A 24,554-nucleotide genomic window follows, 5' to 3' on the forward strand; every position below is an offset into this window, starting at 1 on the left:
GAGGGGGTGTATTACATGTGTGATATTACATGGGGGGAGGGGGTGTATTACATGTGTGATATTACATGGTGGAGGGGGATGTATTACATGTGTGATATTACATGGGGGAGGGGGTGTATTACTTGTGTGATATTACATGGGGGAGGGGGTGTATTACATGTGTGATATTACATGGGGGAGGGGGGTGTATTACATGTGTGATATTACATGGGGGAGGGGGTGTATTACATGTGTGATATTACATGGTGGAGGTGGATATATTACATGTGTGATATTACATGGGGGGAGGGGGTGTATTACATGTGTGATATTACATGGGGGGAGGGGTGTATTACATGTGTGAAATTACATGGGGGAGGGGGGTGTATTACATGTGTGATATTACATGGGGGGAGGGGTGTATTACATGTGTGATATTACATGGGGGGAGGGGTGTATTACATGTGTGATATTACATGGAGGGAGGGGTGTATTACATGTGTGATATTACATGGGGGGAGGGGTGTATTACATGTGTGATATTACATGGGGGAGGGGGTGTATTACATGTGTGATATTACATGGGGGAGGGGGTGTATTACATGTGTGATATTACATGGGGGAGGGGGGTGTATTACATGTGTGATATTACATGGGGAGAGGGGTGTATTACATGTGTGATATTACATGGGGGGAGGAGGTGTATTACATGTGTGATATTACATGGGGGAGGGGTGTATTACATGTGTGATATTACATGGGGGAGGGGTGTATTACATGTGTGATATTACATGGGGGGAGGGGGTGTATTACATGTGTGATATTACATTGGGGGAGGGGTGTATTACATGTGTGATATTACATGGGGGGAGGGGGTGTATTACATGTGTGATATTACATGGGGGGAGGGGGTGTATTACATGTGTGATATTACATGGGGGAGGGGGTGTATTACATGTGTGATATTACATGGGGGAGGGGGTGTATTACATGTTTGATATTACATGGGGGAGGGGGTGTATTACATGTGTGATATTACATGGGGGAGGGGGTGTATTACATGTGTGATATTACATGGGGGAGGGGGTGTATTACATGTGTGATATTACATGGGGGGAGGGGGTGTATTACATGTGTGATATTACATGGTGGAGGGGGATGTATTACATGTGTGATATTACATGGGGGAGGGGGTGTATTACTTGTGTGATATTACATGGGGGAGGGGGTGTATTACATGTGTGATATTACATGGGGGAGGGGGGTGTATTACATGTGTGATATTACATGGGGGAGGGGGTGTATTACATGTGTGATATTACATGGTGGAGGTGGATATATTACATGTGTGATATTACATGGGGGGAGGGGGTGTATTACATGTGTGATATTACATGGGGGGAGGGGTGTATTACATGTGTGAAATTACATGGGGGAGGGGGGTGTATTACATGTGTGATATTACATGGGGGGAGGGGTGTATTACATGTGTGATATTACATGGGGGGAGGGGTGTATTACATGTGTGATATTACATGGGGGGAGGGGGTGTATTACATGTGTGATATTACATGGGGGGAGGGGTGTATTACATGTGTGATATTACATGGGGGAGGGGTGTATTACATGTGTGATATTACATGGGGGGAGGGGGTGTATTACATGTGTGATATTACATGGGGGGAGGGGTGTATTACATGTGTGATATTACATGGGGGGAGGGGGTGTATTACATGTGTGATATTACATGGGGGGAGGGGGTGTATTACATGTGTGATATTACATGGTGGAGGGGGATGTATTACATGTGTGATATTACATGGGGGAGGGGGTGTATTACTTGTGTGATATTACATGGGGGAGGGGGTGTATTACATGTGTGATATTACATGGGGGAGGGGGGTGTATTACATGTGTGATATTACATGGGGGAGGGGGTGTATTACATGTGTGATATTACATGGTGGAGGTGGATATATTACATGTGTGATATTACATGGGGGGAGGGGGTGTATTACATGTGTGATATTACATGGGGGGAGGGGTGTATTACATGTGTGAAATTACATGGGGGAGGGGGGTGTATTACATGTGTGATATTACATGGGGGGAGGGGTGTATTACATGTGTGATATTACATGGGGGGAGGGGTGTATTACATGTGTGATATTACATGGGGGGAGGGGGTGTATTACATGTGTGATATTACATGGGGGGAGGGGTGTATTACATGTGTGATATTACATGGGGGAGGGGTGTATTACATGTGTGATATTACATGGGGGGAGGGGGTGTATTACATGTCTGATATTACATGGGGGAGGGGTGTATTACATGTGTGATATTACATGGGGGGAGGGGTGTATTACATGTGTGATATTACATGGGGGGAGGGGGTGTATTACATGTGTGATATTACATGGGGGGAGGGGTGTATTACATGTGTGATATTACATGGGGGGAGGGGGTGTATTACATGTGTGATATTACATGGGGGGAGGGGGTGTATTACATGTGTGATATTACATGGTGGAGGGGGATGTATTACATGTGTGATATTACATGGGGGAGGGGGTGTATTACTTGTGTGATATTACATGGGGGAGGGGGTGTATTACATGTGTGATATTACATGGGGGAGGGGGGTGTATTACATGTGTGATATTACATGGGGGAGGGGGTGTATTACATGTGTGATATTACATGGTGGAGGTGGATATATTACATGTGTGATATTACATGGGGGGAGGGGGTGTATTACATGTGTGATATTACATGGGGGGAGGGGTGTATTACATGTGTGAAATTACATGGGGGAGGGGGGTGTATTACATGTGTGATATTACATGGGGGGAGGGGTGTATTACATGTGTGATATTACATGGGGGGAGGGGTGTATTACATGTGTGATATTACATGGGGGGAGGGGGTGTATTACATGTGTGATATTACATGGGGGGAGGGGTGTATTACATGTGTGATATTACATGGGGGAGGGGTGTATTACATGTGTGATATTACATGGGGGGAGGGGTTGTATTACATGTGTGATATTACATGGGGGAGGGGGTGTATTACATGTGTGATATTACATGGGGGGAGGGGTGTATTACATGTGTGATATTACATGGGGGGAGGGGGTGTATTACATGTCTGATATTACATGGGGGAGGGGTGTATTACATGTGTGATATTACATGGGGGGAGGGGGTGTATTACATGTCTGATATTACATGGGGGAGGGGTGTATTACATGTGTGATATTACATGGGGGAGGGGGGTGTATTACATGTGTGATATTACATGGGGGAGAAGTTGTATTACATGTGTGATATTACATGGGGGAGGGGTGTATTATGTGTGATATTACATGGGGGAGGGGGTGTATTACATGTGTGATATTACATGGGGGGAGGGGGTGTATTACATGTGTGATATTACATGGGGGAGGGGTTGTATTACATGTGTGATATTACATGGGGGAGGGGGTGTATTACATGTGTGATATTACATGGGGGAGGGGGTGTATTACATGTGTGATATTACATGGGGGAAGGGGTGTATTACATGTGTGATATTACATGGGGGGAGGGGTGTATTACATGTGTGATATTACATGGGGGGAGGGGGGTGTATTACATGTGTGATATTACATGGGGGGAGGAGGTGTATTACATGTGTGATATTACATGGGGGGAGGAGGGTATTACATGTATGATATTACATGGGGGGAGGGGGTGTATTACATGTGTAATATTACATGCGGGAGGGGTGTATTACATGTGTGATATTACATGGGGGAGGGGGTTGTATTACATGTGTGATATTACATGGGGGGAGGGGGTGTATTACATGTGTGATATTACATGGGGGGAGGGGTGTATTACATGTGTGATATTACATGGGGGGAGGAGGTGTATTACATGTGTGATATTACATGGGGGAGGGGTGTATTACTTGTGTGATATTACATGGGGGGAGGGGGTGTATTACATGTGTGATATTACATGGCGGAGGGGTGTATTACATGTGTGATATTACATGGGGGGGAGGGAGGTGTATTACATGTGTGATATTACATGGGGGGAGAGGGTGTATTACATGTGTGATATTACATGGGGGGAGGGGGTGTATTACATGTGTGATATTACATGGGGGGAGGGGGTGTATTACATGTGTGATATTACATGGGGGGAGGGGTGTATTACATGTGTGATATTACATGGGGGAGGGGTGTATTACATGTGTGATATTACATGGGGGGAGGAGTGTATTACATGTGTGACATTACATGGGGGGAGGGGGGTATTACATGTGTGATATTAAATGGGGGGAGGGGTGTATTACATGTGTGATATTACATGGGGGAGGGGGTGTATTACATGTGTGATATTACATGGGGGAGGGGGGTGTATTACATGTGTGATATTACATGGGGGAGGGGTGTATTACATGTGTGATATTACATGGGGGAGGGAGGGGTGTATTACATGTGTGATATTACATGGGGGGAGGGTTGTATTACATGTGTGATATTACATGGGGGAGGGGTGTATTACATGTGTGATATTACATGGGGGAGGGGGTGTATTACATGTGTGATATTACATGGGGGGAGGGGGTGTATTACATGTGTGATATTACATGGGGGAGGGGTGCATTACATGTGTGATATTACATGGGGGAGGGGTGTATTACATGTGTGATACTACATGGGGGAGGGGGTGTATTACATGTGTGATATTACATGGGGGGAGGGGGTGTATTACATGTGTGATATTACATGGGGGGTGGGGTGTATTACATGTGTGATATTACATGGGGGAGGGGTGCATTACATGTGTGATATTACATGGGGGGAGGGGGGTGTATTACATGTGTGATATTACATGGGGGGAGGGGGTGTATTACATGTGTGATATTACATGGGGGGAGAGGGTGTATTACATGTGTGATATTACATGGGGGGAGGGGGGTGTATTACATGTGTGATATTACATGGGGGGAGGGGGTGTATTACATGTGTGATATTACATGGGGGAGGGGTGTATTACATGTGTGATATTACATGGGGGGAGGGGGGTGTATTACATGTGTGATATTACATGGGGGGTGGGGTGTATTACATGTGTGATATTACATGGGGGGAGGGGGTGTATTACATTTGTGATATTACATGGGGAGAGGGGTGTATTACATGTGTGATATTACATGGTGGGAGGGGTGTATTACATGTGTGATATTACATGGGGGGAGGGGGGTGTATTACATGTGTGATATTACATGGGGGGGAGGGGTGTATTACATGTGTGATATTACATGGGGGAGGGGTGTATTACATGTGTGATATTACATGGGGGGAGGGGGTGTATTACATGTGTGATATTACATGGGGGAGGGGGTGTATTACATGTGTGATATTACATGGGGGAGGGGTGTATTACATGTGTGATATTACATGGGGGTAGGGGGGTGTATTACATGTGTGATATTACATGGGGGGAGGGGGGTGTATTACATGTGTGATATTACATGGGGGGGGAGGGGTGTATTACATGTGTGATATTACATGGGGGAGGGGGTGTATTACATGTGTGATATTACATGGGGGGAGGGGGTGTATTACATGTGTGATATTACATGGGGGGAGGGGGTGTATTACATGTGTGATGTTACATGGGGGGAGGGGGGTGTATTACATGTGTGATATTACATGGGAGGAGGGGGTGTATTACATGTGTGATATTACATGGGGGGAGGGGTGTATTACATGTGTGATATTACATGGGGGGAGGGGGTGTATTACATGTGTGATATTACATGAGGGGAGGGGTGTATTACATGTGTGATATTACATGGGGGGAGGGGGTGTATTACATGTGTGATATTACATGGGGGAGGGGGTGTATTACATGTGTGATATTTCATGGGGGGAGGGGGGTGTATTACATGTGTGATATTACATGGGGGGAGGGGGGTGTATTACATGTGTGATATTACATGGGGGGAGGGGTGTATTACATGTGTGATATTACATGGGGGGAGGGGTGTATTACATGTGTGATATTACACGGGGGAGGGGGTGTATTACATGTGTGATATATGATCAGTGTCTGGTACTTACCTTCTCTTGTACACAGTGAGTTCTCTGGAGAGTGATATACAGAGGGTCCTCTGGGCTGTGGGTCATCTCTCTGATCTGGTGCAGAATAACAGTGAGTATCTTCCCTCTCATGTCTCTTACTCCTCCTATCAGACCAGTTACTTCTGTTACTACCTCCCTCCTTATGTAATAATTACCCTGATATCTGGATCTACGAGTGACATCACAGGCTCCGCCTTTCTATAGGATGTGATAATATGATGTAGGTGAAATCAAACACTAATTACCGGATCATATGAAATATCCCAGGAAGTGCGGATATCCAGGATCCTCGCTGTAAGACCGGATGGAAACACTTTGCACTGAGCTGCTACTACGTCACCAGTCAACTCAGATCCTGGTCACACGCCAAGAAACACTGCGAGGATCAGGAGGCCCATCTGGTGGTGATCAACAGTCAAGAAGAGCAGGTAGGACCGAGCGGAACCGTGGATGGTGGAGTAGATTACTATAAGATCAGTAGATATGGAGGAGCAGTGGTTGGTGGAGTAGATTACTATAAGATCAGTAGATATGGAGGAGCAGTGGTTGGTGGAGTAGATTACTATAAGATCAGTAGATATGGAGGAGCAGTGGCTGGTGGAGTAGATTACTATAAAATCAGTAGATATGGAGGAGCAGTGGTTGGTGTAGATTACTATAGGATCAGTAGATATGGAGGAGCAGTGGTTGGTGGAGTAGATTACTATAAGATCAGTAGATATGGAGGAGCAGTGGTTGGTGGAGTAGATTACTATAAGAACAGTAGATATGGAGGAGCAGTGGTTGGTGGAGTAGATTACTATAAGAACAGTAGATATGGAGGAGATGTGGTTGGTGGAGTAGATTACTATAAGATCAGTAGATATGGAGGAGCAGTGGTTGGTGGAGTAGATTACTATAAGATCAGTAGATATGGAGGAGCAGTGGTTGGAGTAGATTACTATAAGATCAGTAGATATGGAGGAGCAGTGGTTGGTGGCGTAGATTACTATAAGAACAGTAGATATGGAGGAGCAGTGGATGGTGGAGTAGATTACTATAAGATCAGTAGATATGGAGGAGCAGTGGTTGGTGGAGTAGATTACTATAAGATCAGTAGATATGGAGGAGCAGTGGTTGGTGCAGTAGATTACTATAAGATCAGTAGATATGGAGGAGCAGTGGTTGGTGGCGTAGATTACTATAAGATCAGTAGACATGGAGGAGCAGTGGTTGGTGGAGTAGATTACTATAAGATCAGTAGATATGGAGGAGCAGTGGTTGGTGGAGTAGATTACTATAAGATCAGTAGATATGGAGGAGCAGTGGTTGGTGGAGTAGATTACTATAAGATCAGTAGATATGGAGGAGCAGTGGTTGGTGGAATAGATTACTATAAGATCAGTAGATATGGAGGAGCAGTGGTTGGTGGAATAGATTACTATAAGATCAGTAGATATGGAGGAGCAGTGGTTGGTGGAGTAGATTACTATAAGATCAGTAGATATGGAGGAGCAGTGGTTGGTGGAGTAGATTACTATAAGATCAGTAGATATGGAGGAGCAGTGGCTGGTGTAGATTACTATAAGATCAGTAGATATGGAGGAGCAGTGGCTGGTGGAGTAGATTACTATAAGATCAGTAGATATGGAGGAGCAGTGGTTGGTGGAGTAGATTACTATAAGATCAGTAGATATGGAGGAGCAGTGGCTGGTGGAGTAGATTACTATAAGATCAGTAGATATGGAGGAGCAGTGGATGGTGGAGTAGATTACTATAAGATCAGTAGATATGGAGGAGCAGTGGTTGGTGGAGTAGATTACTATAAGATCAGTAGATATGGAGGAGCAGTGGTTGGTGGAGTAGATTTCTATAAGATCAGTAGATATGGAGGAGCAGTGGGTGGTGGAGTAGATTACTATAAGATCAGTAGATATGGAGGAGCAGTGGTTGGTGGAGTAGATTACTATAAGATCAGTAGATATGGAGGAGCAGTGGTTGGTGGAGTAGATTACTATAAGATCAGTAGATATGGAGGAGCAGTGGTTGGTGGAGTAGATTACTATAAGATCAGTAGATATGGAGGAGCAGTGGTTGGTGGAGTAGATTACTATAGGATCAGTAGATATGGAGGAGCAGTGGTTGGTGGAGTAGATTACTATAGGATCAGTAGATATGGAGGAGCAGTGGTTGGTGGAGTAGATTACTATAAGATCAGTAGATATGGAGGAGCAGTGGTTGGTGGAGTAGATTACTATAAGATCAGTAGATATGGAGGAGCAGTGGTTGGTGGAGTAGATTACTATAAGATCAGTAGATATGGAGGAGCAGTGGTTGGTGGAGTAGATTACTATAAGATCAGTAGATATGGAGGAGCAGTGGTTGGTGGAGTAGATTACTATAAGATCAGTAGATATGGAGGAGCAGTGGTTGGTGGAGTAGATTACTATAGGATCAGTAGATATGGAGGAGCAGTGGTTGGTGGAGTAGATTACTATAGGATCAGTAGATATGGAGGCGCAGTGGTTGGTGGAGTAGATTACTATAAGATCAGTAGATATGGAGGAGCAGTGGTTGGTGGAGTAGATTACTATAAGATCAGTAGATATGGAGGTGCAGTGGATGGTGGAGTAGATTACTATAAGATCAGTAGATATGGAGGAGCAGTGGTTGGTGCAGTAGATTACTATAAGATCAGTAGATATGGAGGAGCAGTGGTTGGTGGAGTAGATTACTATAAGATCAGTAGATATGGAGGAGCAGTGGTTGGTGGGGTAGATTACTATAAGATCAGTAGATATGGAGGAGCAGTGGTTGGTGGGGTAGATTACTATAAGATCAGTAGATATGGAGGAGCAGTGGGTGGTGGAGTAGATTACTGTAAGATCAGTAGATATGGAGGAGCAGTGGATGGTGGGGTAGATTACTATAAGATCAGTAGATATGGAGGAGCAGTGGATGGTGGGGTAGATTACTATAAGATCAGTAGATATGGAGGAGCAGTGGTTGGTGGGGTAGATTACTATAAGATCAGTAGATATGGAGGAGCAGTGGGTGGTAGAGTAGATTACTGTAAGATCAGTAGATATGGAGGAGCAGTGGCTGGTGGAGTAGATTACTATAAGATCAGTAGATATGGTGGAGCAGTGGTTGGTGGAGTAGATTACTATAAGATCAGTAGATATGGAGGAGCAGTGGATGGTGGAGTAGATTACTATAAGATCAGTAGATATGGAGGAGCAGTGGATGGTGGAGTAGATTACTATAAGATCAGTAGATATGGAGGAGCAGTGGCTGGTGGAGTAGATTACTATAAGATCAGTAGATATGGAGGAGCAGTGGCTGGTGGAGTAGATTACTATAAGATCAGTAGATATGGAGGAGCAGTGGTTGGTGGAGTAGATTACTATAAGATCAGTAGATATGGAGGAGCAGTGGTTGGTGGCGTAGATTACTATAAGATCAGTAGATATGGAGGAGCAGTGGTTGGTGGAGTAGATTACTATAAGATCAGTAGATATGGAGGAGCAGTGGTTGGTGGAGTAGATTACTATAAGATCAGTAGATATGGAGGAGCAGTGGTTGGAGTAGATTACTATAAGATCAGTAGATATGGAGGAGCAGTGGCTGGTGGAGTAGATTACTATAAGATCAGTAGATATGGAGGAGCAGTGGTTGGTGGAGTAGATTACTATAAGATCAGTAGATATGTAGGAGCAGTGGTTGGTGGAGTAGATTACTATAAGATCAGTAGATATGGAGGAGCAGTGGTTGGTGGAGTAGATTACTATAAGATCAGTAGATATGGAGGAGCAGTGGTTGGTGGAGTAGATTACTATAAGATCAGTAGATATGGAGGAGCAGTGGTTGGTGGAGTAGATTACTATAAGATCAGTAGATATGGAGGAGCGGTGGTTGGTGCAGTAGATTACTATAAGATCAGTAGATACAGAGGAGCAGTGGTTGGTGGAGTAGATTACTATAAGATCAGTAGATATGGAGGAGCAGTGGTTGGTGGAGTAGATTACTATAAGATCAGTAGATATGGAGGAGCAGTGGATGGTGGAGTAGATTACTATAAGATCAGTAGATATGGAGGAGCAGTGGTTGGTGGAGTAGATTACTATAAGATCAGTAGATATGGAGGAGCAGTGGCTGGTGGAGTAGATTACTATAAGATCAGTAGATATGGAGGAGCAGTGGCTGGTGGAGTAGATTACTATAAGATCAGTAGATATGGAGGAGCAGTGGCTGGTGGAGTAGATTACTATAAGATCAGTAGATATGGAGGAGCAGTGGTTGGTGGAGTAGATTACTATAAGATCAGTAGATATGGAGGAGCAGTGGTTGGTGGCGTAGATTACTATAAGATCAGTAGATATGGAGGAGCAGTGGTTGGTGGAGTAGATTACTATAAGATCAGTAGATATGGAGGAGCAGTGGTTGGTGGAGTAGATTACTATAAGATCAGTAGATATGGAGGAGCAGTGGTTGGAGTAGATTACTATAAGATCAGTAGATATGGAGGAGCAGTGGTTGGTGGCGTAGATTACTATAAGATCAGTAGATATGTAGGAGCAGTGGTTGGTGGAGTAGATTACTATAAGATCAGTAGATATGGAGGAGCAGTGGTTGGTGGAGTAGATTACTATAAGATCAGTAGATATGGAGGAGCAGTGGTTGGTGGAGTAGATTACTATAAGATCAGTAGATATGGAGGAGCAGTGGTTGGTGGAGTAGATTACTATAAGATCAGTAGATATGGAGGAGCAGTGGTTGGTGGAGAAGATTACTATAAGATCAGTAGATATGGAGGAGCAGTGGTTGGTGGAGTAGATTACTATAAGATCAGTAGATATGGAGGAGCAGTGGTTGGAGTAGATTACTATAAGATCAGTAGATATGGAGGAGCAGTGGTTGGTGGAGTAGATTACTATAAGATCAGTAGATATGGAGGAGCAGTGGTTGGTGGAGTAGATTACTATAAGATCAGTAGATATGGAGGAGCAGTGGTTGGTGGAGTAGATTACTATAAGATCAGTAGATATGGAGGAGCAGTGGTTGGTGGAGTAGATTACTATAAGATCAGTAGATATGGAGGAGCAGTGGCTGGTGGAGTAGATTACTATAAGATCAGTAGATATGGAGGAGTAGTGGTTGGTGGAGTAGATTACTATAAGATCAGTAGATATGGAGGAGCAGTGGTTGGTGGAGTAGATTACTATAAGATCAGTAGATATGGAGGAGCAGTGGTTGCTGGAGAAGATTACTATAAGATCAGTAGATATGGAGGAGCAGTGGTTGGTGGAGTAGATTACTATAAGATCAGTAGATATGGAGGAGCAGTGGTTGGTGGAGTAGATTACTATAAGATCAGTAGATATGGAGGAGCAGTGGTTGGTGGCGTAGATTACTATAAGATCAGTAGATATGGAGGAGCAGTGGTTGGTGGAGTAGATTACTATAAGATCAGTAGATATGGAGGAGCAGTGGTTGGTGGAGTAGATTACTATAAGATCAGTAGATATGGAGGAGCAGTGGTTGGTGGAGTAGATTACTATAAGAACAGTAGATATGGAGGAGACGTGGCTAGATATTGCTGTTAACATTTGTGTTTATAAAAAGCAATGTGATTTCCATGTCTTCTTAATACCACTGTTCACCGAACACCGAGCGTGAGTGCCCCCAGAACACCACGTGTGACCCAACTCACGTGACCCTTTTCTGGTGCAGCAGCACTATTCTTTATGAGACACAAATTTGCGTCCACACGTTCCATTTTGTGGATGCAGTTTTTGATTCCCAAACCAGGAGTGGATTAAAAACAGGAGGAGCCACTTCCTAATGATAAGTCCTCATCCCTTATGATCAGCACCTGCATATGGCTTCCAAAACTGCATCTGGAAAAGCCTCCTGCACATAAGGCACACAGCCTGAGGAGAGTAAATCTACAAGCTACAGACAGATGAAGTCCTTATTCAGGGGAGGGAGGCATATAGCAGAGCTGGAGAGTGTCAATGGGGCACATTTACTTACCCGCTCCTGTCACGATCCTGCGGTGCGTTGTCCGACGAGGATTCGGGTCTGGCGTGATTCACTAACATCGTGCGTCTGAGTTCCTGCTTATGTCGCTGCTGCGCCGAGGTCCGCCGGAGTTCACCTTCTTCTTCCCGGTGCATGTGAGTGCTGATCTTGCGACACAATTCGTTTTTTTTTAAATTCCGCGGTTTTTCCGATTCCGTTGGGTCGTCCGACCTGATTTCTGTCGTGTGCAAGCCGGAAATATTCGGGAATCCCAACGAAAATGTGACATTCGGACCCTTAGTAAATGAGCCCTATTGTGTGTAATATGCATCTCATGGATCTCATCATCTCTGATCTATTTTTATGTCTTTCTCTCTGTCAGATACTAGTGAATGTTTAGAAGGTAAATGATAGTGTAGATAAACCCTGGACCCTGATAATCTAAGCACATCTTACAGCACAGAGGGATCATGAAGTGTCTGCTGAGAGAATCCCCGCCCACACTCTGGAATCAGTGATAGGAGCTTAAACAGCAATAACGCTTAGTAACATTGTAACTAACGGGTAAATAAAGCATGCGATGAAGGGGAACGTAGTGTACTGCAATCAGCACATGACAAGGGTAGTGAACTAGCGGTATAGTAGTGTAGGTGTCACAGAGTTTAGATGGTAGGGGGTTTGTTTATGCTACAGCAGGTGAGTACAAGCCGACCCGAGTATAAGCCGAGACCCCTAATTTCAACACAAAAAACTGGGAAAACCTATTGACTCGAGTATAAGCCGAGGGTGGGAAATGCATTGGTCACAGCCTCTCAGTATATAGCCAGCAAGACCCCTGTAGTGTATAGCCTACCAGACCCTGTAGTGTACAGCCTGCCAGCCTCTGGCGCTGCCTCGGGTCCTTCGATCCTCTTCGGATTCTTCCGAAGAGGAGCGGAGAAACCCGAAGAGGAACCGAAGGACCCGCGGAGACACCGGAGCATCGAATCAAGCATAGGACCTACAGGTGACGTCAGAAAGGTGAGTTTTGACTATTTTTTTTCTTGACTCAAGTATAAGCCGAGTTAGGGTTTTTGAGAACAAATTTTGTGCTGAAAAACTAGGCTTATACTCGAGGATATATGTATCGAGTATATAATAAGGAAAGGGGATGTAACATTGAGTGGGAATTTGTCATTAGTAATGGAGGTGGATTAGGGTTAAGTGTTGTTTGCTGTATTATAATTCTTTGTCGCAGCGGCAGGGTAGGAGGGGCTCTCGGAGGGGCTCTCTGAGGCGTTTAAAGTAGCGAACTAGGAATTGGGATTCCAGTTCTTAGGAATGTAAGGGTGCAGGTGAGCCGGGATAAGCACCCAGCAGGTTGGATATATTCATGTACGCAAGGACCCCAGGATGGGTTTTAGGTCTCCAATTGGGGTGCCCGCAGGTTTGGTGATCAACGACCGTGGGCAAGTGGAGACCTGGGGAGTAATGCTCATGGAAAGCCTTCGAGGACCCCTCCATTTTTTCTGTGGCCTTTTTTCTTCCACCTATTTCAGAGTCTTGTGTCGTTCTTGGAAGGGTAAAAGGGGTAAAAGGGGTTTAGGCTCCACAGCGTCAGTTTCACTGTCCCCAAGTCCTGATCTTTATTGTGTGACATCACTGGGGATGGAAATGTCAGAATTTTCTTTTGTGGGAGAAACCCCTTTAAATACAGAAATCGGGCGCGTTATTGTTTGGTTCTTGCTGTTGTAGGAGAAGATGAAGCAAATTACAGCTGGACTTCACACCTGGATCGGACTGACGGATGTGGATGGACAGTGGAAGTGGGTGGATGGGACGTCCTATGAGTCTACACCCAAGTGAGTTCTGCTGCTGATATCATTGTAGGTGCAAATCTAAGTGCAGGGGAGGTGTACTATGTGTATACTATGTGCAGGGGGTGTGTAATATGTGTATACTATGTGCAGGGGGTGTGTACTATGTGCAGGGGGGTGTACTATGTGTGTACTATGTGCAGGGGGTGTGTACTATGTGCAGGGGGGTGTACTATGTGCAGGGGGTGTACTATGTGCAGGGGGTGTGTACTATGTGCAGGGGGTGTGTACTATGTGCAGGGGGTGTGTACTATGTGCAGGGGGGGTGTACTATGTGCAGGGGGGGGTGTACTATGTGCAGGGGGGGTGTACTATGTGCAGGGGGGGTGTACTATGTGCAGGGGGTGTGTACTATGTGCAGGGGGTGTGTACTATGTGCAGGGAGTGTACTATGTGCAGGGAGTGTACTATGTGCAGGGAGTGTACTATGTGCAGGGGGTGTGTACTATGTGCAGGGGGGTGTACTATGTGCAGGGGGTGTGTACTATGTGCAGGGGGTGTGCTATGTGTAGGGGGTGTGTACTATGTGCAGGGGGTGTGTACTATGTGCAGGGGGTGTGTAATATGTTCAGGGTGTGTGTACTAAGTGCAGGGGGTGTGTACTAAGTGCAGGGTCCGGTGTACTATGTGCAGGGGGGGGTGTACTATGTGCAGTGTCCTGTGTAATGTGTGCAGGGGGTGTGTACTTTGTGGCGGGGGTGTGCACTATGTGCAGTGTCCTGTGTAATGTGGGCAGGGGGTGTGTACTATGTGCCGGGGGTGTACTATGTGCCGGGGGTGTGTACTATGTGCAGTGTCCTGTGTAATGTGTGCAGGGGGTGTGTACTATGTGCCGGGGGTGTGTACTATGTGCAGTGTCCTGTGTAATGTGGGCAGGGGGTGTGTACTATGTGCAGGCGGTGTACTATGTGCAGGGGGTATGTACTATGTGCAGGCGGTGTACTATGTGCAGGGGGGATGTACTTTGTGCAGGGGGGGTGTACTTTGTGCAGTGTGTACTATGTGCAGGGGATGCACTATGTGCAGGGGGTGTGTACTATGTGCAGTGTGTACACTATGTGCAGTGTGTACTATGTGCAGGGGGATGTACTATGTGCTGGGTCCTGTGTACTATGTGCAGGGGGTGTACTATGTGCAGGGGGATGTACTATGTGCTGGGTCCTGTGTACTATGTGCAGGGTGTGTACTATGTGCAGGGGGATGTACTATGTGCAGGGGTGTGTACTATGTGCAGGGGTGTGTACTATGTGCAGGGGTGTGTACTATGTGCAGGGGTGTGTACTATGTGCAGTGTGTACTATGTGCAGTGTGTACTATGTGCAGGGGGTGTGTACTATGTGCAGGGGGATGTACTATGTGCAGGGGGTGTACTATGTGCAGGGTCCTGTGTACTATGTGCAGGGGGATGTACTATGTGCAGGGGTGTGTACTATGTGCAGGGGGATGTACTATGTGCAGGGGGATGTACTATGTGCAGGGGGATGTACTATGTGCAGGGGGTATGTACTATGTGCAGGGGGTATGTACTATGTGCAGTGTGTACTATGTGCAGGGGGTGTGTACTATGTGCAGGGGGATGTACTATGTGCAGTGTGTACTATGTGCAGGGGGTGTGTACTATGTGCAGGGTGTACTATGTGCAGGGGGTGTGTACTATGTGCAGGGGGTGTACTATGTGCAGGGGGGTGTACTATGTGCAGGGGGATGTACTATGTGCAGTGTGTACTATGTGCAGGGGGTGTGTACTATGTGCAGGGGGTGTACTATGTGCTGGGTCCTGTGTACTATGTGCAGGGTGTGTACTATGTGCAGGGGGATGTACTATGTGCTGGGTCCTGTGTACTATGTGCAGGGTGTGTACTATGTGCAGGGGGATGTACTATGTGCAGGGGTGTGTACTATGTGCAGGGGTGTGTACTATGTGCAGGGGTGTGTACTATGTGCAGTGTGTACTATGTGCAGTGTGTACTATGTGCAGGGGGTGTGTACTATGTGCAGGGGGATGTACTATGTGCAGGGGGTGTACTATGTGCAGGGTCCTGTGTACTATGTGCAGGGGGATGTACTATGTGCAGGGGTGTGTACTATGTGCAGGGGGATGTACTATGTGCAGGGGGATGTACTATGTGCAGGGGGATGTACTATGTGCAGGGGGTATGTACTATGTGCAGTGTGTACTATGTGCAGGGGGTGTGTACTATGTGCAGGGGGATGTACTATGTGCAGTGTGTACTATGTGCAGGGGGTGTGTACTATGTGCAGGGTGTACTATGTGCAGGGGGTGTGTACTATGTGCAGGGGGTGTACTATGTGCAGGGGGGTGTACTATGTGCAGGGGGATGTACTATGTGCAGTGTGTACTATGTGCAGGGGGTGTGTACTATGTGCAGGGGGTGTACTATGTGCTGGGTCCTGTGTACTATGTGCAGGGTGTGTACTATGTGCAGGTGTTAGGATTGGGTACACAAAAGACAGGGGATAGTGTGCCCTGAGCTTGCCCCAGCCTCTGTCCCTTCCTATAGCCCCCCCACGCTAAACCGTGGGGCGACTACTTGAAGACTCGGAATACACTGGATAAGTGTGGGAAGGGAATTACAAACAGACTGACAAACATAAAACATAAAAGAATCGTAAACTAGCCGGAGTCACAACGGGAGGGTACGTCAATAGCAAAGTCAGTAGGCAAAGAGTCAATGTCACAAAAAGCTAGCCGAGGTAACAACAATAGAGATACAGAGCAATACAACCTAGTGCAGCAAGCAAGTGGAGAAAGAGATTTCAAACACTGGCTCAGGTTACAAGTGAAGCTGCAATTTATGCAGCCAGAACTCCACCTCCAGAACCTGATAGGAGCTGGACAGCATCTGGGAATTAACCCCTAACGGTGCAACAACAGGCACCAAGCAGAGGTAAAAAGTCCCAGCCACTCCTAGACAGCGCGAGATCTTAGCAGCCGCTGCTCAGGACGAGAGGTGGAGTTTGCACGGACACGCGCCGGGGTTCGGAGAACGCTGCTGGCACCACCAGAAGTCCCAGCATTCTCCCTAGCGAACCTGACAGTACCCCCCCCCCCCCTGACGGGGGGCCTTCGGACCCCTAGATCTTAAAGATGGCTTCTGAGGGTAGGTCTGATGAAACAACCTGAGTAACCGTGGAGCATGAACATCTCTAGCCGGAACCCAAGACCTATCCTCAGGACCAAAACCTTTCCAGTGGACCAGGTACTGCAGGGAGTTACCTACCCATCTGGAATTCACAACTTTTTCCACCTCAAATTCCAGATTCCCCTCCACAATAGATGGAGAAGGAGGGTCAGAAAGAGGCAAAACAGGCTCAACATAGCGCTTCAGAAGACTCTTATGGAAGGTGTTATGGACCCGCCACCCTGCTGGAAGTGTAATCTTAAAGGAAACCGGGTTAACAATATGAGTAACAACAAATGGACCCACAAACCTGGGCGCAAACTTCAAAGAGGGGACCTTCAATTTAAGGTTTTTCGTGGATAACCACACTTTATCCCCCACCACAAACGTATCGGAGTTGGTGCGTCTTCTTTCAGTTTGTTGGACCATAGAACTTTGTGCCCTCTGAATATTCCCCCGAACCTGTGACCAGAGTGAGCGCAACTTGGATGTAATAGCTTCTGCCCGAGGAATGTTAGAGACAGGCACAGATGAAAAAGAGAAACGAGGATGAAAACCATAATTGCAGAAAAACGGAGATACCTGTGTGGACGAACTACAGTGATTATTAATAGCAAATTCTGCCAACGGAAGGAATTTCACCCACTGGTCCTGACTGTCCGAGACAAAGAGTCGCAGATATTGACTCATCTCCTGATTCATTCTCTCGGACTGACCATTAGACTCAGGGTGAAACGCCGACGAGAACGACAAATTAACTTCCAGTCTAGAACAAAATGCTCGCCAAAATTTGGAAACAAATTGTACGCCCCTATCTGACACAATATCATCTGGTATACCATGGAGGCGTACAATATTCTGTATAAACAATTCAGCTAATTCTTCAGCTGAAGGTAACTTTTTTAATGGAACAAAGTGTCCCATTTTAGAGAAACGGTCCACTACCACCCAAACCACTGTACAGCCTTGAGACGCTGGCAGATCAGTGACAAAGTCCATAGACACTTTAGACCAATGCCTGGTGGGAACTGGAAGCGGAAGAAGAGGCCCCTCAGGACGTCTCCTGGGAGTCTTTCCTCGCGCACAGACCTGACAGGCTTGGACAAATGCGTGCACATCTTTAGTCATGTGAGGCCACCAGTAACTTCTCTTTAAGAGATCCAAGGTGCTCCGCATTCCCGGATGACCTGCCAACACCGAGCAATGCATCTCCTCCAACACTCTCAAACGACAAGCAAGAGGAACAAATAATTTGCCTTCCGGAAGGTCTTTAGGTGCAGATCTTTGTCCTGCTAAAATTTGAGAGGAGAGGTGGGAGGAGACAGCTGCCAGCACAACACCTGGAGACAAAATATTACTGTCAGCAGCCTCTGGAAGCTCAGGAGTCCCGAAGCTACGGGACAAGGCATCAGCCTTCACATTTTTTGACCCAGGTCGGTAGGTGACCACAAAATTGAAGCGAGAGAAAAACAAGGCCCACCTAGCCTGACGTGAGTTCAAGCGTTTAGCCGTATCCAAATATGCTAAGTTCTTATGATCCGTGAGCACAGTTATCGGATGAAGAGCTCCTCCCAAAAAGTGTCGCCAGACTTCAAATGCCCACTTAATGGCAAGGAGCTCTCGATTACCAATATCATAATTCCTCTCACAAGAAGAAAACTTTCTAGAGAAATATGCACAGGGCCTGAGTCTGGTGAGAGTGGAGGACCCCTGAGACAACACTGCACCTACTCCTACCTCGGAGGCATCTACCTCCACAACTAACGGTAGAGAGAGGTCAGGTTGAACCAAAACTGGGGCTGACGAGAATGCCGCTTTTAAAGTTCCAAACGCAGAGCAAGCGGTAGGGGACCAATTGTTCGGATCAGCACCCTTACGGGTTAGATCCGTGAGGGGTTTGGCGATCACGGAAAAGTTTTTTATAAAGTTCCGATAATAGTTAGCGAAACCTAAAAAACGTTGTAGAGCCTTAAGATTGGTAGGCCGAACCCAGTCCGTGAGCGCCTGAACCTTACTCTGATCCATCTGAACATCAGAGGGAGTAACAACATAACCTAAGAAGGAAACCTTCTGGACGCAGAAAACACACTTTTCCAGTTTAGCGAAGAGGTGGTTCTTGCGCAACCTGGTAAGTACTTGGCGGAGATGTTGCTGGTGAGAAACTATATCAGGAGAGAAAATCAAGATATCGTCCAGATACACCACCATAAGCACACGGGTAATCATGAAAGATGGAGTTCATAAACCCTTGAAAAACCGCTGGGGCATTACTCAAACCAAAGGGCATAGCCAGGTATTCAAAGTGCCCCAAAGGTGTATTAACTGCGCTCTTCCACTCATCCCCTTCTCGGATCCGAATCAGGTTATAAGCCCCTCAGATCTAATTTAGAGAAAACATGGGCCCCAGAAACCTGATTTATGAGATCCATGATCAAGGGGAGAGGACCTGAGTTTTTTACCGTTATCTTATTTAATTCTCGATAATCAATGCACGGCCGTAAACCACCATCCGATCCCGGCCCCAGTGGGCGACTCAGAGGGACGGATATGTCCGATTGCCAAACTCTCATCAATATAACTCTTCAGTGACTCCCGTTCAGGTACTGACAGGTTATATATACGACCCTTTGGCAATCTAGCATCAGGAAGAAGGTCAATTTTACAATCATACTCCCTGTGAGGAGGAAGGACTTGGGACATCTGAGTAATCAGAGAGAAAACCTGGAAGACTCTGATCTTCCGCCACTACTGTACATAATGAAACTCTGGTCAGGTGATCCTTACAGTGAGGACCCCAATGAACCAGCTCCAGAGTTTCCCAATTAATTACCGGATTATGGATCCGGAGCCAGGGTAGACCAAGAATGACATTTTCAGACAAGTTTTCCATAACTAGGAAAGAACCATTCTTCATGCATAGCTCCTACCATAAGCTTTATCTGCGGGGTTCGGAATTTAATCAACCCTGCCTGTAGAGGGGTCAAATCCGCACCCAACATCTGGATAGGAGTGGACAATGGAATCAATGACACAGAAAACTGAGAGACAAAATTATAATCAATTAAATTAGATGCAGCGCCTGAATCCAAAAAGGCGCGACCAGTGCAGGAGACAGACTGAAACTTAACCGTACAAGGTAAATACATTCTAGACACAACTGGGAGTACCTGAGCTCCTAAGCAGTCCCCCCGACTACTGCTTAGGAGCGGAAGTTTTCCTGCTGCTGCCTCCTGGAACAGGTGTGTATCTGATGATCAGGACTTCCACAGCAGAAACAAAGATGACGTCTCAGTCGATGTTGCTTCCGCTGTGCAGGAGAGATGCTATCCAGCTCCATGGATTCCCATTCTGGACTACCTGGAGACAGACTGGCCGCTGGCTGACAGTCAGAGGACACCCGAGGTGATCGCCTGGATCTTAGGCGACGATCAACCCGGATGACCAGAGTCATAGCATCATCTAATGTCTGAGGCTCGGCATAAGCTAAGACTAAGTCCTGTACTCGGTCTGACAGTCCGGACATAAATTGGTCTTTTAGGGCGCAGTCATTCCATTGCGAGTCAGTCACATACTGTCTGAACTGGGCACAATAATCTTCTGCTGTCCGTTTTCCCTGACACAGAGATCTAAGGTGGGAAACTGCAAGTGCTCGGCGGTCAGGTTCGTCATAAATCTGGCCTAAAGCAGAAAAAAAAGCGTCAAGAGAAGAACGGGATGGAGAGTCAGGTGGGAGTGAAAAAGCCCAATTTTGCGGATCCCCACGCAACAGGGAAATGACCACGCCCACCCTTTGAATCTCTGTGCCCGATGAACGAGGGCGTAAAGAAAAGTAAAGTTTACAGCCCTCCCGAAATGAAAAAATTTTTTTACGGTCACCAAAAAACACGTCAGGAAGAGGAACCTTAGGTTCAGGCGTGGGTGGCAGTGGGTCCTGCGGTGATGTCTGCCGTGGAACCTGCATAGATTCCTGAATTTGGAGACGGGAAGCTAGATCCTGAACAAGCTGAGTTAGGGTCTGGACCTGAACGACCACAGCTGACAAAGGCTCCATGGGAGGAGAGAATGTAGCAGGTCGGATACAGGATGCAGACCTATGTATTGGCCAGTGTTTCTGTTAGGATAGGGTACACAAAAGACAGGGGAGTGTGTGCCCTGAGCTTGCCCCAGCCTCTGTCCCTTCCTATTGCCCCCCCACGCTAAACCGTGGGGCGACTACTTGAAGACTCGGAATACACTGGATAAGTGTGGGAAGGGAATTACAAACAGACTGACAAACATAAAACACAAAAGAATCGTAAACTAGCCGGAGTCACAACGGGAGGGTACGTCAATAGCAAAATCAGTAGGCAAAGAGTCAATGTCACAAAAAACTAGCCGAGGTAACAACAATACAGATACAGAGCAATACAACCTAGTGCAGCAAGCAAGTGGAGAAGAGATTTCAAACACTGGCACAGGTGACCAGTGAAGCTGCAATTTATGCAGCCAGAACTCCACCTCCAGAACCTGATAGGAGCTGGACAGCATCTGGGAATTAACCCCTAACGGTGCAACAACAGGCACCAAGCAGAGGTAAAAAGTCCCAGCCACTCCTAGACAGCGCGAGATCTTAGCAGCCGCTGCTCAGGACGAGAGGTGGAGTTTGCACGGACACGCGCCGGGGTTCGGAGAACGCTGCTGGCACCACCAGAAGTACCAGCATTCTCCCTAGCGAACCTGACAGCAGGGGGATGTACTATGTGCAGGGGTGTGTACTATGTGCAGGGGGTATGTACTATGTGCAGTGTGTACTATGTGCAGGGGGATGTACTATGTGCAGGGGGATGTACTATGTGCAGGGGGGATGTACTATGTGCAGGGGGGATGTACTATGTGCAGGAGGTGTGTACTATGTGCAGGGGGTGTGTACTATGTGCAGGGGGCGTGTACTATGTGCAGGGGGCGTGTACTATGTGCAGGGGGCGTGTACTATGTGCAGGGGGTGTGTACTATGTGCAGGGGGGAGTGTACTATGTGCAGGGGGTGTGTACTATGTGCAGGGGGTGTGTACTATGTGCAGGGGGTGTACTATGTGCAGGGGGTGTGTACTACGTGCAGGGGGGGGTGTACTATGTGCAGGGGGGGTGTACTATGTGCAGGGGGGTGTACTATGTGCAGGGGGTGTGTACTATGTGCAGGGTCCTGTGTATTATGTGCAGGGGGTGTACTATGTGCAAGGGGTGTACTATGTGCAAGGGGTGTACTATGTGCAGGGGGTGTACTATGTGCAGGGGGTGTACTATGTGCAGGGGGTGTACTATGTGCCGTTACACAAATCTTATGTGTCTGAGGGTCCTGATTTATTCTGTGGATGTAATTACATGGACATGAGGAGATCTGGTCTTCTTCTACGCTCCTCCTTGGTGCCTTCAGGTTTCCTCCGTGATCCTGGAGTCTTCAGTCATACTCTAATACCTCCTATAGGTAAAGACTCAGAGGAAAGACAATATGGGCGCCGGGAGTCTGTTAACAATCCAAGCACAGGACATTGAGAAGGAACTTGCTCCATAAGACGCTCAGGGACAGGAGCTGGAGGCCTCATAACGTGGCAGGGATGGGGTGATAACGTGGCAGGGATGGGGTGATAACGTGGCAGGGATGGGGTGATAACGTGGCAGGGATGGGGTGATAACGTGGCAGGGATGGGGTGGTGAGGGATGACTAATATACAAAGTCCAAGGGTGAAGCTCACTGGGAAACAAAACAAGACCAGGAAATGAGCAAGAGGTTCAGGATCCAAAGTCCTCCTAACTGAGGGGGAAGAGCCAGGACCTGGGAGAGTCTTGTTCCACGTTTATGTTCCACCACAATCTCCATGTCCATTCTGACCATTTCCTGTCTTCTCTTTTCCAGATTTTGGGCTAAGGATCAGCCAGATAACTGGTACGGCCATGGTCTTGGTGGAGGGGAGGACTGTGCGCTGTTGTGGTATAGAGATGCCTGGAATGATGACCACTGCTCCAGAAAATTTCAATACATCTGCGAGAAAGAAATCTAAAGCTTCCATGTTGGATCTGGTGGGTGACATCGTCAGACATGGAGGTGGAAGACTTATACATTGAGATTGTCATCCCCTACGTAGACGCCCCATCACATGATGTCATGAGCCGTGCACAGCGGCCTCCACACATAGAGGGGACAGTTTGATGATTATATGTAATAAAATAAATGATTTTGGATGATGAGAGAAAAGTCTTGGATCAGGTGGACCAGCGTCTATATAGAGGTAGAGCTCCTCCCTGTGGTCAAGGTTGTGTGTGGTTGTCCATCAGGTGGACCAGCGTCTATATAGAGGTAGAGCTTCTCCATGTGGTATGGTTGTCTGTGGTTGTCCATTAGGTGGACCAGCGTCTATACAGAGGTAGAGCTTCTCCCTGTGACCATGTTTATCTGTGGTTGTCCATCAGGTGGACCAGCGTCTATACAGAGGTAGAGCTCCTCCCTGTGGCCATGGTTGTCTGTGGTTGTCCATCAGGTGGACCAGCGTCTATACAGAGGTAGAACTCCTCCCTGTGGCCATGGTTGTCTGTGGTTGTCCATCAGGTGGACCAGCGTCTATACAGAGTTAGAACTCCTCCCTGTGTCCATGGTTGTTTGTGGTTGTCCATCAGGTGGACCAGCGTCTATACAGAGGTAGAGCTCCTCCCTGTGGCCACGGTTGTCTGTGGTTGTCCATCATGTGGACCAGCGTCTATACAGAGGTAGAGCTCCTCCCTGTGGCCATGGTTATCTGTGGTTGTCCATCAAGTTTCCAGCGTCTATACAGAGGTAGAGCTCCTCCCTGTGGCCATGGTTGTCTGTGGTTGTCCATCAGGTGGACCAGCATCTATACAGAGGTAGAGCTCCTCCCTGTGGCCATGCTTGTCTGTGGTTGTCCATCAGGTGGACCAGCATCTATACAGAGGTAGAGCTCCTCCCTGTTGCCATGGTTGTCTGTGGTTGTCCATCAGGTGGACCAAGGTCTATATAGAGGTAGAGCTTCTCCCTTCGGCCATGGTTGTCTGTGGTTGTCCATCAGGTAGACCAGCGTCTATACAGAGGTAGAGCTCCTTCCTGTGGCCATGGTTGTGTGTGGTTGTCCATCAAGTGGACCAGCGTCTATACAGAGGTAGAGCTTCTCCCTGTGGTCATGGTTGTCTGTGGTTGTCCATCAGGTGGACCAGCATCTATACAGAGGTAGAGCTCCTCCCTGTTGCCATGGTTGTCTGTGGTTGTCCATCAGGTGGACCAAGGTCTATATAGAGGTAGAGCTTCTCCCTTCGGCCATGGTTGTCTGTGGTTGTCCATCAGGTAGACCAGCGTCTATACAGAGGTAGAGCTCCTTCCTGTGGCCATGGTTGTGTGTGGTTGTCCATCAAGTGGACCAGCGTCTATACAGAGGTAGAGCTC

The 24,554-nt window shown here is 47.0% G+C and overlaps 1 protein-coding gene across 1 annotated transcript in view; it reads left to right on the plus strand.

Moving 5' to 3' along the window:
* The window catches only part of LOC140128407 (asialoglycoprotein receptor 1-like), a 40,511-nt gene extending 17,329 nt beyond the window's left edge, over positions 1-23,182 (plus strand). The window contains exons 6-9 of the mRNA XM_072150109.1: positions 6,120-6,194; positions 6,392-6,552; positions 13,862-13,968; positions 23,019-23,182. Of these exons, the coding sequence (XP_072006210.1) occupies positions 6,120-6,194; positions 6,392-6,552; positions 13,862-13,968; positions 23,019-23,163 (488 nt within the window). The 3' untranslated portion in view covers positions 23,164-23,182. The remainder of the gene's footprint in view (positions 1-6,119; positions 6,195-6,391; positions 6,553-13,861; positions 13,969-23,018) is intronic.
* The last annotated feature ends 1,372 nt before the right edge of the window (positions 23,183-24,554 follow it).

This window comes from Engystomops pustulosus, chromosome 4 (assembly GCF_040894005.1).
Source record: "Engystomops pustulosus chromosome 4, aEngPut4.maternal, whole genome shotgun sequence".
Lineage (NCBI taxonomy): Eukaryota > Metazoa > Chordata > Amphibia > Anura > Leptodactylidae > Engystomops > Engystomops pustulosus.